The 18,920-nt window shown below is 32.7% G+C and overlaps 2 protein-coding genes across 2 annotated transcripts; both read right to left on the bottom strand.

The window, feature by feature from the left end:
* Positions 1 to 2,877: 2,877 nt before the first annotated feature.
* Positions 2,878 to 5,143, bottom strand: LOC122608339. Its single transcript, XM_043781434.1, has 5 exons — positions 4,860 to 5,143; positions 4,233 to 4,670; positions 3,976 to 4,062; positions 3,519 to 3,586; positions 2,878 to 3,423 (listed from the first exon to the last, which is right to left on the bottom strand). The coding sequence occupies exons 1-5, from the start codon at positions 5,139 to 5,141 to the stop codon at positions 3,300 to 3,302; spliced, it is 999 nt and encodes a 332-aa protein (XP_043637369.1). The 5' UTR covers positions 5,142 to 5,143; the 3' UTR covers positions 2,878 to 3,299.
* A 3,576-nt stretch (positions 5,144 to 8,719) lies between these two features.
* On the bottom strand, positions 8,720 to 13,491 carry LOC122606648 (probable GTP diphosphokinase RSH3, chloroplastic). The gene is made up of 6 exons (XM_043779487.1): positions 12,761 to 13,491; positions 12,433 to 12,618; positions 11,102 to 11,562; positions 9,867 to 10,025; positions 9,400 to 9,751; positions 8,720 to 9,269 (listed from the first exon to the last, which is right to left on the bottom strand). The coding sequence occupies exons 1-6, from the start codon at positions 13,316 to 13,318 to the stop codon at positions 8,961 to 8,963; spliced, it is 2,025 nt and encodes a 674-aa protein (XP_043635422.1). The 5' UTR covers positions 13,319 to 13,491; the 3' UTR covers positions 8,720 to 8,960.
* Between the last annotated feature and the right edge of the window lie 5,429 nt (positions 13,492 to 18,920).

Below are 18,920 nucleotides of genomic sequence, written 5' to 3'. Positions count from 1 at the left end.
TTCCTACTTGTTGAATAATATGAATTTTAAAACATTGTATTTTCTAATGTGTTTATCTTAATTAGTTTTTATTTCATTTTCATTATCTGTAGTTCTACATGTCACTCATATATTACGAGTACTAAAATATCATTGTCATTAGTGATATTAATCAATCATATTTTAACACCAAATAATCAAATCAAAATGATACCTAATATTTTTGGGAAATTTTAAGTTATGAGATTCATACCTTAAGATCTTATGATAATATATAGGGATAAGTATCCTGGAATGTAACAAACTTTGGACGAATGTCTATAGTAGGAAATAACTAAAGTTGTGTGTATTGTATGTAAACAACTTTAAAAAATGTTTATTGTATGTAAAAAAACATATGTGGCAACCATATAGAGGTGCCACTTGTCTGAATTTAATTGGTTGAATACATTTTCTTACATACAATAAACATTATTTTGGAGTTGTTTACATACAATACACACAACTTTAGTTATTTCCTATCTATAGACATTCGTTCAAAGTTTGTTATATTCCAAAATACTTATCCCTAATATATACTAGTTAAACTAGCTAGGAGTAATTTGCCCACAAAATGTGAGCTTCGACAATGACGATGTGAAATAAAATCAACATTTTAGGTCCATAATTTCAATAAGCATTTAGTGTAACATGATTATATATGTCTCACAATGGTGTATACTTTGAGATTTCTCGGGCCTAACTCACATTATAAACAACTAACCGCTCCTTTTTCCATTCCTTCATTCATCAAAAACAAAACAATTCGATCGTCAAAATAAAGTATGCACTCGATCATAAGAGCCCTCATTGAGAAGGCGTCTAACGAGAGTGTTAATTCCTTTTGAAATCTTCTACGTACGTTTAGAGGTATTTTCCGAACTGGTCCAAATAATGATCGTTACTATTTACTGTCAAGTATTATTATGATCCTTACGGTGTTTAAAACGGATTTATAGTGATACTTTTAGTGAACAGCTGAGCCAAGTCAAGGGCTGTTAAAGGATATAAAAACGGTTTAGGAAAGCGAGTATGGGTACAAATTGGGTGCAGATGCAGACTGCTGCTATCGAAGTTTGTAAACAGCAGGTTAAGAGCATCTATATCTATATTTAAATGAGACACAATGATTTCTAAATCTAAATATAATATATATGACTATATATGTATGGATACAAAAAAACAAGTTTTACATATTATGAGTTTACTTTCTAGACTAGTTTTGTATATACAGATGTAAGATATGGCTTCATGGTTTCAGTAATAAATCTTGGTCGTAGATTTATAAAAGAATTTTATTAATAATTTTGTACATGAAAGGCTTTTATTAAATAAATTTCAAGGTTCTAGTATAAATAGTTTTTATAATTCTAGTAAAGGTCCTTGATTTGGCTCATTTACTTAGCAAAGTAATCGGCTACTTACAATCATTATTAGTTATACTAGAAAATGGGATATGGACTATTAAGAAGTAAAGAGTAGAACAGTTAGAGGTGGATGCTAAATTTAGTTATATAATTCGATGTAGATCGTGTTGAGGACCGTCGTGGAGGTTAAGCTTGTTAGTTGTAAACACTTATCAAGGTACGGATGTCCGTACTTATTCTTTCAACGTTACTCTATAATGATTCTTTGGATATATCTTTGCTATTCTCAAAATACCTCGTGACTTCATTGTTTGATCCTCTTTTACTTGAGCTAAAATGTTATTTTGAAATTGATAAATTGCGAAACCTTAATTTGAGAAAGATCTTTTTGAAATGTGCTTTGAGAAACTTGGAAATGTGGATTTTGAAACTACTTGTGGAGTAAGGATGGATTTTTGTGAAACTTGTAAAATTGTGGAACCCTTTAGTTGTAGACAGGAGTTAGGAATACCGAGTTAACTACATGTGGAGGTAACACATGCATGTCATTGTGGCGACCAATGGCATGACACTATCTGTGGCGGTGTGATCAGTCCACGGCGTCTCCACCTTTGTTATATGATATGTGATTATGCTCGTGGGAAAGCCTTTATGATTAATTGTGGAGGCATATGGATGCATCCTAGGCTATATTGTGATATGATATGATTATTGTACGGATGTGTGATGTAGTGCCATACATACCTTTCGGGTTGGATACACGCAGAGGTGCACATCTGGTGTATTAACTTGATTTGTGATATTATTATTGGGCACCGAGAATGTGCTCTTGGACATTTGATATATAGGATACTCGGTATAAAACATCCCAAACCTTTCTTTTGCTTCAGCCTTTAAACATTTTTACTCTGGAGTTAAGGGTGGTATTTGATGGAGACTTTTGGAAATTAAAATGATTTGATTAACCTTCCTTCTTATTTCATTGTATCATTATTATTGTTTATTATTATCAACATCCGCGCATTGAGCAATTGGCTCAGCTGCATTTTTGTTTTTCATGCGGCAGGTAATCAGGGATGATATGGGAAGAGTGAGAGTGACCTAAGACCTTGGAGATTATTAGAGTTTATGCTTTATTTCTTTATTAGCATCTTCAGACTTTTATTTTTGTGTAAAGAATCCACGTTTGAGGATGAGAACCTTCCGTTGCACTCTAGAACTTATTTCTTATTTATCATAATTGGAGACTTTTTAGTGAATTATTGTTCTTTTAGCATTTTGTGTAATCTCCTATTCTATTTTGGGATGGGGTGTTACAGAATAAGACTCAATGATATCATAAAATCTTGATTTTTAATATCAAAAAGGAATTTTTTTTAAAAGCTATTGAGTTTTTATTTTTGATGTAAAAGTCATTGGTGTTAAAAAAAATAAATGACACCGATGACTACATCATGGAACTATAATAGTTCGTTAGTAATTCAAATTATCCTTTGAACAAACTACCTTCGGTCATTTTATTCCTTTTTGCTTAGATATTTTTGCACATTACTACTTTCAATATATATCACTAAATTGGTAAAACAAAGGTTGAATGCAAAACGATTTACGATATCTATGAAATTAAAAGCATGATATACAAATCAACTTGATTATCTATTTTATTTTTCTAACACGCTAGCTACCATCACCGATGATGACCACCACTAGCTTTCTACAACTCCAACCATCATGTATTCTCTCCACTTTCTTTTTTAAAATCTCTCCTAAAATTACTTTGGTCGATTATATACAGACCTACATGACATCAAGTCAAGCCCCATGAGTGAGATAACTTTTGTATGTTTTGTTACGCGATTTGCTTCTTTCTTTCATGTTGATTCTGAAACTGTTTAGTGAGAGGGCTTAGGTACCCTATTTTTGGCTTGAGCCTAAAACGAATGTTGAAATAAATCGATTCAATGAGTACGGAGCTTCAAGATTTAGAGCATGGCCAACACCCTTAATTATATGGAGCTTCGATTTTACACCCAGATGCCTATTTTAACAACAACACATGAGTAGGGTTAGTTTTTTTTTTACCCATTTCACAATGAAAAAGGTAGCAATAGTAAGTAATAAAATATTACATACCTATGTAGTTGATAAGCCCATTCAACAGGGAAAACGTGGTCTTTTTCACCCCATACTAAGAGTGTTTCCTACACCCAAAAATAATACGGACTACGTTATTATTATTATTATTATTATTATTATTATTATTATTATTATTGTTATTATACCGATATATAAAACTTTGACATCCTTGGTTTTTGTGCTGGATTAAAAAAATGTCCCAATCAAAGTATATAAAATCCTAATTTCAGAAATCTTGTCGAAAGTTGATGGAAAACATTGTCATAATTTGAGTTATTTTAATCGTTCACGGACCCATTCATTCAATGATATATTACTAACTTTATTCTAAAGTGGAACTAAAACAACTTTCTTTTTCTTTCTATAAAAGAACTAAAAAGAAGTTCGTTGCATTTTCATGATTTATGATAATAATGTACGGTGTATATCATTTTTGACATGATATATGTCTTACCTGTTTAACAACCAGAAGATCAATATCGGGCTTCTCCATGAGCAATTCGTGCACTAGTTCTTCCTTTTCCCTTTTGCAACGTTCAAACTACACAAAAAGTATGTTTAATTCTATAAACAATAACAAACGTTCCAAGAATTGACATCGATAGGTGAAGAACCAATAAATGCCTGCCGGCCACAAAGAAGTAATAATAAAATGCAATTTGATGAATCCATGAGATTAATTTAATTAACTTGAGAGTTACGTGTACTTACATCAATGAAACCCCAAAGGAAGAAATCCGGAAACCATTTAGTAAAATCATACTTACTAACCGACATTCGGCACAACATCCTTAAATCCTCGGGCGTTTTTGCGACCAACAAATCCACCACGTTCCGCCCTATCTTGTTTACATGTTCCAATTTGCTGTCATGTTTACACACAATTCCGCTACTCACAATCACCAACTTCTCCACCATTAGTATTATTTCCTCCTCATCATCATCCGCCGCCGCCGCCATTTGATATCCAACAAATCCGCCATAACTAATTGCATACACCGAACATTTCTTCACTTTCATCTTCTTCAATCCTTCGCGCACACACTTTGCTTGAAACCAAACACTACGATCCAATTTGGTAGAGTATGATTCACCAAAGAACACTAGATCCGGTATGTATACATTAAAATCATGTGTCAGTTGACGTACCTATTAACATTAATTAATAATCAACACGTACGTACAAAAGTTATTTATTTATGAAATTATATCATCCTGGATAAAAAAGAACATTTAAATCAGGACGGGGGAGGTGAAACCAAGTAAATCACATAAACTATATGGTCTTGAATGTATGCATTAAAAATTGCGTTTTCGATCACTACCTTAATTAATTACCTGAAAAATGAATTGCCACTTGGAATTTGAGCCAAATCCGTGGATGAGAACAAGGTTCGGCTTGTTGCATTTGGGATGCTTGGCTGCCCAAATGTACACTTTTGTCTCGTTGTCATCGAGGTGGACAATAAATTTGGACAGGTTGCAACAACGAAAGTAAACCGATAACATGGCATCGGCAAAGGCCATTAGAGAACGGCCAATGATGCGGTATAGAGGTTGTAATGAGATGATTAGCCGCCTCAAGGAAAGAAGATGGTAAAGCCATTGATGACAACCCATTAGCATCTCTACCCTTAGCATATATGTGTAGCAAATGGGAAAGATATAATGGATGACAGATGCATATAAAGTTAGTAACTTAGTTGATTCCAAGCCTACATATATATGTATATTTAAAACTAATTAATTAAATATAAATTATGAATAACTACGAGCATATTTTGGTTTTTAGATCTCCATATCAAATTCGTTGTTTTTAGCTTAGCGTTCTTTCTTTAAGTTCGTTATAGACCCAAAATCCTTTAGGGCCAGGATGTTTACAAATTTATCACTCGTGTACTATATATTTGAAGATTTTAGCATGCAAATAACGTAAGAGTCGATTTAAATTTAAGAGTTAATGGTTCGATCGTGTGATTTTCCAAATAATCATTTTTGAAGTGTCATTGACTCGATGAGTGGTCCTTTATTTTAACGGATGTTTATATGGCTTTTGTCATACAACCTCGCGTAACCTTCCACCTGAGAGTAATGTGATCTTTCCAAAAATTATAAGACTAGCTAGTTGTGATTTTATATATATATATATATATATATGTATGTGTGTGTTTGGGTATTATAAAACAAGTATTAGAATAAAAAAAATAGGATAAGATCTTAACTCTTAGATCATGGTTAAATTGATGTACGAATATTCACGAAGCAATTGTTGCGCAATGATTTTCATTATGCACGGTGATTTTTAGTAAAGAGAAAGATATTGTTTTATTTGTTTTACTTTAATACTTATTTTAAGTAAAACAAATAGAACACGATCTTGACCCTTAGATCATGATAAAATTAATACACGGAGATTCACGAAGCACAAATACATACCACTCCGTCCCATTTTAATTGTCTAATTTTGACTGGTCAAGTCTTTTTCTTCCGACTTTGACCATAAATATCTTTGTTTGTGTTATATATTAGTTGATGACAGTTATATCAATGAAAAGTATATTTAAACTAAATCAATTCATATATGTTATATCAAGTGTTGTTTAACAGAAACAAAAATATTTACGGTTAAAGTTGAAAAAAAAGACTCAAAAAGTCAAAATAGGACACTTAATATGGGACGAAGGGAGTATATTGATGCACGATGATTTTCATGATGCACGGTATTTTTTGTAAAGAGAAGTCTATTACCTAAAACCTATATATATATATATATATATATATATATATATATATATATATATATACTCCCTTATAAAGCATTTTGAAATTTATTTATGGTATGTCTTAAAAAATTAAGCATACTTTTTTTTTCTTTCAAAAAACCCCTTTCACTATATATTGTTCTCAAAATGGTCCTCCGTACACTACAACACTGAATTACCGTATCTACCCTTATAACAAATTGTCATTCCTAAAACAAAATTCCACCGCAACGTACGGGTATTATGCTCGTATATATATATAAGTCTTAATATATACAAGTCTTAATATCCATACAAATTTAGTATCAAACGATTTTTTATATATAAAAGAAAATTGGAAATTTGATCCATGAGCATAAATAACTTAAATTATAACATTTCCAATATATTAAACATAACATGATTTACAAATATATGTCACCTATAACCACCAATGAAATTCTTTTTCTTTCCCTTTTATTCACTGTCTCTTGTTATTTCATTGGTCTACATATATTTATAAATTTTGTTAGTAAAAATTTGTTTGTCACTTAATCATTTTTCTTAAACATATACTATACAAGTTAATCATGTGTGTTGTTTTTAACTAATTGTGTTAGTTTCATGTATCAAATAAAACTATATTTTAATTCTGCATTAAAAGCAAAAAAATTTTAAGTTATCGATCTATGAGTATTGAGTTGTATATAATCTAATCTTTGATCGTAAAAAAAACATGGTTTTTCAAGAAAGTGAAACTTCTAAAAGATCGTGATGAAATGTTCATCATATATTCGATTCGTTATAGACTTATAGTCCTATATCTGAACATTCTTGCCAATATTTTGAAAATCTTGAGAAGGTGCGGCCTCTTCTTGGTAATATGAGCTGCAATAGATTGTGGTAAAATCAACGGTGTACAAGAATCTATAACCTAAAGAATATGCCATTAGTGCTAAAGTATCTTTTTGGTAGCGTCAAGGAGGCTTATGTGCTAACAATTTAGTGAACTTTCGCAGTTGAGGGACAAGGCTGCATATAATGGTGTAAACAAGCCGAGCCGAGCCCGAGCTCGATAGTGCTCGAGCTCGAGATCGTTTAAGGAACTCGGGCTCGAGCTCGAGCTCGTTCGAGCCTTAGTATATAAATTCGAGCTCGGCTCGTGATTTGTTAAGAAAGCTCGAGCTCGACTCGTTTGTCATAAAAACTAAATAAGTCTGAGTTTGGCTCTAGATCGAGCTCGGTAAGTGATCAAAACTAAGCTCGATTATCAGAGGTTCGTGAAAAAAGCTCGTTTATGCTCGGCTCGATTAGTATATGAAAACTCGTTTAGGCTCGCGAGCTTAATCGAGTTATGGATTCAAAGCTCGAGCTCGTTTAGTAAACGAGTCATTAGTTAAGCTCGAATTCGGCTCGAGCTCGTTTAAGCTCGGCTCGAAACAAGCTTTTTACGAATCGAATTCGAGTATTTCGCGAGCAGGCTTGACTCGTTTACACCCCTACATATGCCAATTGGCAAGTGTACTTGGTTTTTAACGTCAGTATTTGGTATCAACTATTAAGTTTGCTTTAGAAAGCCTGGGAACTTCTACCTTCAATTCTACGAATCTCCTTCCTTGCTCTCTCGCCACAACGACTTACTTATATGAGCCCATCAATGCTTCAAAACTAAGCTTAAAGTATTTCCACGAGACATAAAGCAATGTGTCTTCGATTAGATACACATTATACTGGCCTGTTATATAGTTCTGCTAAACTATAATTCATACTTCCCATGTTTTTCGGATGCATCATTATGAAGCCAGGATCATTGAAGCCATATATAGATGTGACATCTAAGTACATCAAAGTTACAACAATGGTAGCCAGCTTAGAGAGACTAATAGCCTTTCCAAACTTCCTACCACTATTGTAAATTGGATTATCATTGAATGTAGGATGGACGCTTAGTCTTGCAGAAAATTAGTTATTTTGCACCGTATATAACAGTCTTGTAGGTAAAATGTCCATCAACAAAAGACAGCATGTATTACGTTATAACAGCCCAACCAACCACCAAAGATCGGAATGGATTATCATTGAATGTTGGATGGACGCTTAGTCTTGCAGAAAATTAGTTATTTTGCACGGTATATAACAGTCTCGTAGGTAAAATGTCCATCGACAAAAGACGTTATAATAGCCCAACCAACCACCAAAGATCGGAATCCGTTGAATGTTGGACGTTGGTTGAATTGTATTAAGTCCTTGTGAAGCCAACATTTGTGTCGAAACTTCAATGAAACTAGTATTTCTCAATGAAACATTGGAGGTCTAAAAAGAAAACAGAACATTTGTTTACCTACACGACTCATTTAATCATTTATGAATTATTGTCTCTTTGTACAGCTCTATCTATGTACAAGGAAAAATACTTTCTTGTACTGTTGAGTGCTAACTTACACGAAACTAATTCTGTGAGGAACAAGAAAGCAATATTCTACTATTAAGTATTAACAAAGCTCAACTGAAAGATACATCAATTGTTTTTCACTTTTTTTTTGGATTTTCTAATTCGGCTATAACATAAAGGACCTGTTCTGTACATATAGATGTATTTACAAGAAATAATCAAATCATTACCTATATCTAGACCTACTATAAATTCTTACATACATTTCTGACACTTTACCACGGAAGAAGGAGCATTGTTACGAACTTATCTTCCCCACCCGACACTTGCGGTCTGCTTCCTGCTTGAGTTTGCTACAGAGAGACCGCGGTCATACATGCGCTGAATTTCTTCCCTGTACTCTGTCAGGGACTTGTCTGGTATCCTTGGTGTTAGCTCCACCACGTCCCCCATTTTGAGCTTGCAACTAACATCACTCACTGGCTCATGGTTCACCCGCGGCCTCAGCTCTTCCTTCACAGAAAACCCATACGGGGAGTACCTAGAGATTCCTTGACCTGCTATGTTTAGAAGATCCTTCACAGTTGAATTAGCAGGGAATTCTTGCACCGACATCTGAGAAAATAAGCGCACATTTTAAGTTACTGAATGTTTTTCTGCCATGAAATTGCTATAACCAGATAGATAACCAATTCAATAAAGCAAATCAAGAATGATGCTAATTTAGGGGTCGTAAACCGAATACCTTGTCATTCTCAATCATGATGACAAAAACAGGCCCATCGGATCCACAACAAGCCTTATATGAATGTGGGCAATCTTCAGAATGAAAAGGGAATGTGCAAGGAGGCTTAATGGCTTCATTGTAACCAATGCACGATTTGTCTTGGCCCATATTCTCACACTGCCATGTGACAACCCAACGAGCCCATTCTACCATCTGGAGAACAAATGAGGAGTGTTTACAATCAGCTTCTTTGTATCTCCAATGGGCAGCAAATCCAAACTCCGCCTGTGAGTGCATCGCTTTTGTTCGAATCTGAACCTCAAGTGGCACTGATCCTTCTCCCATTACTACAGTGTGCAAAGACTGATACCTGCAATTTCAACGTTTATACATAACATAAATAAAGATGCATTGAATGAATCATCATCAAAATAGGTCATTAATTTCAAAAAATAGAAGACAACATTGCATAGACATAAACATACCCATTACACTTGGGGTGTTTTATGTAGTCTTTGAACTTTCCGGGTACTTCAGACCACAACTGGTGAACAAGCTTTAACGCTTTGTAACAGTCCTCTTCATTTTCAACAATGAGGCGTAGTCCATGAATATCATGGATTTCATCCATGGCCAGATTTTTCCTACATTTAATTTCAGACATTGTCAAAATCATGTAACAATGTATAACTTGGATTTAAGCTACCAAAAATTAGTGCATTGCAAAAGTTCCCTGGATATTTGTCACCTCAAAACCATAGATCAGTGTAAACGGACTGTTCATGAATCATGAGGCTATAATTAATTAATATCAAATTAAGTAAATGTCATTGCTGCTTTGATGACTATAGAGGAAGGCCAAAAACGAAACCAACTTATTTCATCAATTTTCATGTTGAGACTTGAGAATAAATAGTCATATTACTTATTTGCTAGCTGATAACACAACATTTGTTTGAAAATCCTACACGTTGAGGTTCCACTCCCTTTTGCACAAAGACATCAACTACTTGAAACAAATGTGATTAACTACAAAGAAAAGAGTTGATATCATCTGCGGATCTGTTAGCCATGATAGCGCCATTATTGGCCATGTGTGTGCGCTATGTGTCATAAATCCACTACGACTGACCCAGACAATGGTACATTGATTTGCGCAGGGAATAGAGAACTACTCTGGACATGTTCAAGGCAATTGTTAGCCTGAAGGTTAAACAACACTCAGTGAGTCTTCTATCCTTAGACAACTCAACAAACCACTTTTTAAATGAGCACTGAGCAGGACTGAGAATATGTCTCAACAGCCACCAATATTGTCTGTCTTATGCCTATCATAATCAGCAGACCACAGGTACATCAACTCTCTGTCCATCTTTGTTCAGTTCTCAAATTATTGTTTACATCACCATGGTGGAAGGGCCAATTAAGTAACAAAGTCATTTCGTTAGTTATGTGAGACCTCAACTTTCTCTTTGCCTCTAAGAAAGAAACTTTATTTACATGTGCTAAAGAAATAGCGGCATTGCTCACATGTGGTCATTGGTCACCAGAATATCCGATATTGTTTTCAGATAATTTTAAAATCTAATTTTTAAGGTTCTGCACTTCTGCTCCTTTTTGTAGAAGCAGACGGACTACTAAACTATATATACTAACATATAATCAAACTATCAAAGCTCAAAAAAAGGTACATAAAACAAACAAGGGGAAGATAACATACTTGAGCATCTTGCAGTGAATGCTATACAAGCTTTTGTGCCGCCCATACAATACATGATAAGAAACTGCACCATCTTGAAGAGATTGCTCCAATTTTTCTGTGGCAGACGTAACCATTGCCTGATCAAATGACTTCTGAAGTTGGGATGACAAATCATTGTGTTGCACTGGATTGAGGTACTTGAAGCAAAGATTCTCCAACTTCTCCTTCCAACTCATGATTCCTAAACGGTTTGCCAGAGGAACAAATATCTCCATCGTCTCCTTTGCAAACCTCTGTCTCTTACTCAAAGGCAATGCATCCAATGTCATCATATTGTGCAGCCTATCAGCCAATTTTATGAGCACAGCTCTTGCATCAGCCATCGCAAGAAACATTGTATGCAAACGATCAGCTTCCATTGTTCTATTTGCTGTATTGCTTTCACGGGCAAGCTTGCTTAAATGACTTAACTTAGAGACCTATATATAACAAATCGAGTATTAAAGGTCATTCAAAGTAGAGATTAATGAAAAGGGACAATTACAAACTTCAACCAAGGTGAATGCATAAATAGCAAAGACTATATCGACATGAAGAGTACTAGAGTAGTGACATAAGCTAGATAATATTTGCACATTTAAGAGTATATTGGCATTCGAAACAATTGTTTCAACAAGAAATCTCTTAAGATGCAAAGTAAGCAAAGAAAACATTGCATAGATGTTACAAAGTTTCTTACTTTCATCTTATAGCCTTCCACAGCACAGATGTTACAAAGTTTCTTACTTTCATCTTATAGACTTTCACGGGACAGATTCATGAAAAAGTCATCGTCAAATTAGTCCAACTAGATTTATCAACCTGACAACCTTAAGCACCAAAAAAGACATGATGAACAAAGACACAAGCTACTTAATCCTTCCAAACCTCGAAGTATATTTGCATCTCAAACGGAACTATAAGACTGTAATATTATAGTAGGTATTACAGTAGGCTACACAAACTTCCTTATTATGCACACAACCACAAACGTATGATGCCCTGTCTTAACTAGCATAGAACACAAGATCTACAATGAACATAACCTATATGATAGTATGATTTGTTGTAACCAACATTAAAAAAAATGTTAAATGCTCAGAAAAATTGCATAGAAACAAGATAAAACAAGCACCCTATCAGATTCTTCTTATTTTTTAAATGATTAGATACTAAATATACACATACATATATATAGCTAAAAACAGATCATCAACAACTCAACAAGAACCACCAAATAACAAATGCATATACAATATTACTAACTTCATATCTATTGCAACTCCAGATAAAAAAAATGAAGTACCCACCCCTTCAACAAGATCAGCAACTCCAGGTCCAAAAGTTTGAACAATATATTCATAACTTATAAAAGAATCATCAAGCGTATCATGTAAAAGCCCTGCAGCAACTACGGTAGCGTTAGCACCTATTTCAGCCAGCATAACTCCAGTTTCCACACAATGTTGTAAATATGGATCACCACTTGCTCTCATCTACAATTAAAACATCATTCCAAAAACCATACCTAATTAATTAAATACAAACACCATCCAATATCCACATACATACATACATACATATATATATATATATAAGTAAAAAGTAAAAAATCAAAATCAAAAGGTAGTTGAATACCTGCCCTCTGTGAGCTCTTTCAGCTTCATAAAAGGCTTTAATAACCAAACTATCATTAAATATTTTATGTTTGGCCTGTGCAATTGCTAGCAAATGATCTGAAGTATCTTCCATTACAAAAGTAAGCTCATCGCTGAAACTACTAAAGTTATCATTTCGCACGTGCGAATCGTAATCTAAGCACGTGTGAGATTTAGTTAGCGCGTGTGTAATAAATCCTTTAAACAACCGTTTCTCCGGCGAAAACCTAGCCGGAGACGACGAAGACGCCGACACCGGACCTTGAAAAACGGAAACCGGACTGTGTTCTCGTTTCAAATACGGCGATCCGAATGGAGAGTATGAATACGAGCTGCATAAATTCAGATCTGATGAATCGGATGTCCGGATAACAGCCGCCGGAGATTCGTCAGATCCGCAACCGGAAAACATGGAGGAAAGTCCGCCGATGATTGGTTTTGAAGATGAAACCGTCGCCGGAGATGATGAGCATGGACGGCCGGCGAGTTCGAAATCGTACGGCGGCGATGCGTACAGCGCAATTGTCGGAACCGCCATGAGTGATTATTAATGAATAATTAATTTTCTAAATTATGTGGAATTAATAAAGAAATAATTATTATTATAAAACCTTAGGGAATTGATATTAGATACAGAATTGGTGTATGTATAGGTTAAATGAATGAAGATGAGGATGAAGAGAAGGAAAGAGAATATTGGAGAATAATGGAGATGATATTTTGTTGCTGAATGAATGTAGACGACTTAATTTGAGAATTATTTATTTATTAAAAAAATAAATATAATTAAAATAGAAAAAATAGGACGAGTATTTTAAACAAGTTGATGTCTGAATTTACTGGATTGTCCTTGTGAATGAAGTACACGACATATATCAAGTCTTCCAAATGAACAATTGAATCTACTACGGGTTGGTGTTGTTTAATGTCGTTTACTGGGGGTCGTTAGGCATTGCTCGACAATCCATCATAATTGCTTGGGCATCAAGACGTGTTGATGTTGTCGACTAACTTATGTATTATGGACGGTTTACACAATCATTTAAACTTTGCTTAAAAACTTTTAATAATTTTTTAATTTACCAACTCTATCATGTTATTTACTAATAAATTTTTATTTTATTTTATTCAAACGTGCCTGTGTACGCCTTTCTGAACAGAAAAAAAAAAAAAAAAAAATTTTTCTTCCAATTTTTTTGAATCGCAATTAAATCCATGGCTGAAAATATTAATAACGTACAAATCTTGTATAAGTTCTATTTACAATGCAATGGGATATGAGTTAACACAACCTCATACATAAGTAGCGGAGCCAGATCAAACGTGACCCATGGGCCTCGTATCGTCATAAAATAACGATAACGTTTAAACTGTTACAATTATAAGGACTTTAATAAATGTTTTTGTCTCTTTTTTTTGGTTTTTAAAAGTTTTTGACACTTTTGGAGTATTCTTTTCATATTTATTAACACAAATACATCTTTATAAGTTATATTGATAAAAAAATCTTTTAAAAGTTTAAAATTAGTTACATTTATCGACCTTGACTAGTTGTAGTTCCACCAGTGTCATACATTTATCTACCATTATATTAAACGGGATTAAAGAACGACCATTTTAACGATATTGACATGTTGTTTAAACAACACGCGTCACTTTTATTTTATTCTTTACAACTGAGAAATTTGAACTTGCTATAATATATCAGAGTTTATAATAATAAAGATGATAAAGAAAATAGATAAATATGTCAACGATTGATATATTTGAGTTTTTAATATAAAAATTTTAATTTTATCAAGTATCTAAATCTATATATTATTTAATTAAAACTTAGATTTTTATAATATACTGTATAAAATAATATATAGAATTTTATATATCTATATATTTGTTTTAGTCTATCAGACTATTAATAAATTCAATTATTCAAAGTTGCGTCTCCTAAACCTCCAAAAAGTCAACACATCCAAAAATCAACCCTTTCTTTCATGTCCTTATTCTAACAAGGGTATTCATGGCAAAGTGAGCTAGTAGGGAGGTGGAAGCTTCTGGTTAAAATTTGATTTTTGATTTTTACTATGATTTGGTAGGATATAAATTGTGAACAGGAAAATACAAGGTGTGTGCGCAACAAAGAAATGTCTAAAAACATGACTTAAAACTTTGACATGTAGTGCAATCATGTTAGCCATTGGATTAAAATAGGTGTCAACAGACTTTAAAGATAAACGGTTTACATATCACGATGGTCACTAAGCACGTGGCTAGTGGTGGGTAGTCAGACAGTGACACGTGCGAGACAATAGTAGGAATCAACTTGAAGTTTGTGTGTTTGATGGCTAGATATGAAGTTAGTTTGTGACACGTGGATTGGCTGACTTTTAATATGTATGGCTGTTGAAGATTGAGGTTCACAAACAGCCAGCCGACTTGTGTGTTTGTCTATGTGTTGGGTCAAGAACGGCCAACGGTTTGTTGAAATTTTAAATGAGTTGGGTTGGATTAATTTGATACCAATGGGCTTTAGTTTTGGACTTATTAGTTATTAAGTTATTGATACCTCATAGTCTCATACCCGTATAATTTATACGGAGTTGGTAATTTACCCCTTAATTACTATGCGATAACATTATGATAAATATAATATAATGTCCAAATTATAATACGAGTTATGAGTTGGAGTGTTAACCTGTTATGGATTGATGTGTTGGTAATTCATATAGCTTATTTCAAATTCGACCCTTTTAATGAACATGTCAAAAAGTTTAATGCAATTAGGGGGTGTTTGGCCTAGTTTTTATTTTTTTTCTTATGCTTATATTTTATAAGTGGCTTTTGGGTTTTTTTGTTAAAAGTTCATAAGCTATTGTTATAGTGTTTGGATTAGCTTTTGGCTTTTGAAAGAAAAAAGAAGAAAATTTTTTGGCTTTTGTTATAAAAGCTTTATTTTTTGGCTTCTTAAAAATGACTTTTATAAGTTAAAAAGCTTAAGCCGAAAAGCTAAAACAAACACTAAAAAAGGCTTTTATTGTGAAAAAAAAAGCCAAAAAAGCCATAAGCACACTAAAATAAGCTAGGCCAAACACCCCCTTACAATTTGTTAAATATGTTAGCAAAAACTTACATGGTAAAAACGATAAGAAAAGAGTTTCGATAATTACATCCACACGCATAATATATTTGGGTGCTGCATATGTGTGATAAAGATTTATCACTTGCATATATTTATATTGTAACAGTCATATCAATTACATCATTTGTATTGAGTTATCACCAAGTTAATCGATCTCTATTATTAATAAAGTAAGATTTAAGATTATTTCTAGAAGAAAAAATTTTATATGTCTTGTAATTTTTCCATACATTCTATATAATTAAAGATGATATCACATTACAAAAATATAATTATTATAATATAGCATTTTCTTTATTTTAGAATTTTCACTTAAGTTTTGATAAAATATTTATAAATTAAAATTAAGGATATCTTCTATATATCCATCTCCAAGTAACAGTTTATTTTGAAATTAAAATACATAACTACATGTCTATTAGTCTACCTCGCTGGTGTATTGAGTTTATGGTTATAAATGCGTAAATTATGTTTTGTTTTTATAGGTTGTAGGTTATATTATTATTACATAGCGATGGTGCTAATATTCTTATTATACTTCGAAACTTGTATAGTCTAATTAATGTCCACCTATAACAATTTTTATTAATTACAAATTTATAGTTATGATATTTTGTTCATTATTGAATTCAATATTTGATAATGTTAAGATCAATGTCTGCCTCTTATAACAAATTTTATTTTTGTATTTATTATAACAAAATATATTTGTAACTTCTTGGATTGCATCCAGGTTGATTAAGATTTTTTAAAAATTGTATTACTACACATCCTTTTAATTTAATTATGACATCATCATACTTTTTTATTTAAAATTTAAAATATTATTTTCTTAAATATGTATCATTAATATAGATATTTATTAAATGTCCACGTTATTATGTAAATTTTAATCACCCTATTTCTTTCGTTATAATAGACTGAAAACTATGTTTTTTTTTTCTTTCTAGATAACGTTTTTGTTTTTGTTTGTGCCAACCGAATGTGTTTTAACGTGTGTCCACAACTACAACACTATTGTTTCCGTTTAGTTTCGTTTTTTACATAATAATTTATCACAACTTTCAACTTATTTAAAGTTGTTTTTTATACATTTTAAAATGACAATATATTTTAAAGTTATCCAGGTATCATCGGTTTATTTGCAAAGCGTTTATCAGTTAACCCGGGTTGAACCCAGGTTGATTAGCTAGTTATTTATTAAACTAGAAAGAAGTTAATTGATCAATTCAATCAATAAACGGGTTATTGCTTAAATATATTTTTTTCATATATTATGAAGTGAAGAAATGTATGTTTATGCATGCAGCTTCATGATTTATATTTGTCTTCAATTAACTCCAAGTCTCCAATGATGTATTATGTTGTGATACCTTTAGCCATACTAAGATTAGATAAGTGGTTAACATCTTTGTCTGATATAAGTTAAGGATTCCGTCCTCATTCCTTATAAGGCTGGAGTTTTTTTTTTTTTTTTGTTAGCTTAGCTAGAACTGGAAAATAACCTCTCTACAGTTTACACCGTCATGATAGGAGTATGGTTGTCTACATCTTGACCTCCCTATACATCGTTAAAATATCGAGACCCAAAATTCATAGAAAACGATATTTTTACCTTTAGCCATAGCTTTATTCAACAAGTCTTCAAGAAAATTAATTCTTAAGCCTGTTTTGATAAACCTATTGACTAGGCTTTAGCTTTAGCTTTTCGATAGGAGGATGCTGGCTTTGGGACTAAATAATACGAGTAACATGTTTAACATATTGCTATGAATAAAGTTGAATATTTCCAGATGAAGGAGGAGCACACTTTGACATTTCCAAGGGCTGACCACAACTTCACTTGCATCAACCTACAATTGTATATTCAACACCGAAGGAAGTGAGGTAGTCTCTTTACAATAGAAAAGGTGAGGTATAATAAAGATGAAGACGTGTGAATATAAATCAGTCAGTCGTTCACGCAATTAAAGCACGTTAGTTTACACTTGTTTTGGACCATATTTTGACAAAAATTTTTTATCATAGCACCCAATCGTAGACGGAAATGAATAGTATTTTTTTTTTTTTTCACAAAAACTCATTTCTAATACAAGGTTAGCTAGAGCTGTCATTAACATATATAAATTAGTTGTACTTTATTAGGGGTGACTTTTGATATAGAAGATACTAATTAAGTCCAACTTAGTCCGTTGATGGTGTTAATCAAAAATATCATTTCGTGTAAATAACTCAAATTGATTTATTATGTTTAGCTTATAGTCTCCCACTCTCCCTCTATCCATTAGAATGATCTATTGATCTTTATAAGGATAGGATATCACTTTATAGAATGAGTCAAAAAGAATGGTATTTAGAAGGTGTCTTATGTACTCATCCGAGGTTAGTCTTTCGACCTCCCTTGTACATTACGGTTTGGATTCATTCTTGGACTCATCCCTCCCCATTTGTCCCCCATGGATGAGTGGTTTAAGCTTTTACTTTTCTTTATTTTTTTTATTTTTTTTTATTTTGTGAGTGTATAATTAAATAAAAGGTGAGTCAAATACTAGTCCAAAGTATAAAGTTAGATTTATGAGGATTAGTCCTTGAAGGATTAGTTCTTTTTAGGATTAGTCCTGTCGTAAGGCAGCCTCTTACTAAATGAGCAATAGTAATTTTTTGTTTACTTCAAGTCTTTGATTTGCTTATCGCTTTCAATTATAGAAAAGTTAGTATAATTTGCTAACATCAATTAAATAGATTTATTTTTGGATCAAGAAAGGCAAAAACGTACAGTTTTATACATATGAACCATTTGGCTACATATACGTAACTTTTATTTTTATGTGAACATAAAAAAATGAATGCTTAACAATGAGTTGAATGCAATCAACTCAATAAGATGCAGGGGACAACATCAACTAAAAAAGATGAGGAGTCAAAATCATACTCATTTTCTTTCAAAACTCTGATCGGTAAGAAATTATAAATTGCCTTCAATTATTAAAGCAAAACTTGAACA

The sequence above is a fragment of the Erigeron canadensis genome, chromosome 7 (genome assembly GCF_010389155.1).
Source record: "Erigeron canadensis isolate Cc75 chromosome 7, C_canadensis_v1, whole genome shotgun sequence".
NCBI lineage: Eukaryota > Viridiplantae > Streptophyta > Magnoliopsida > Asterales > Asteraceae > Erigeron > Erigeron canadensis.
The sequence above is the reverse complement of the archived record's forward strand: the minus strand, read 5'-3'. Positions and strand labels throughout refer to the sequence as shown.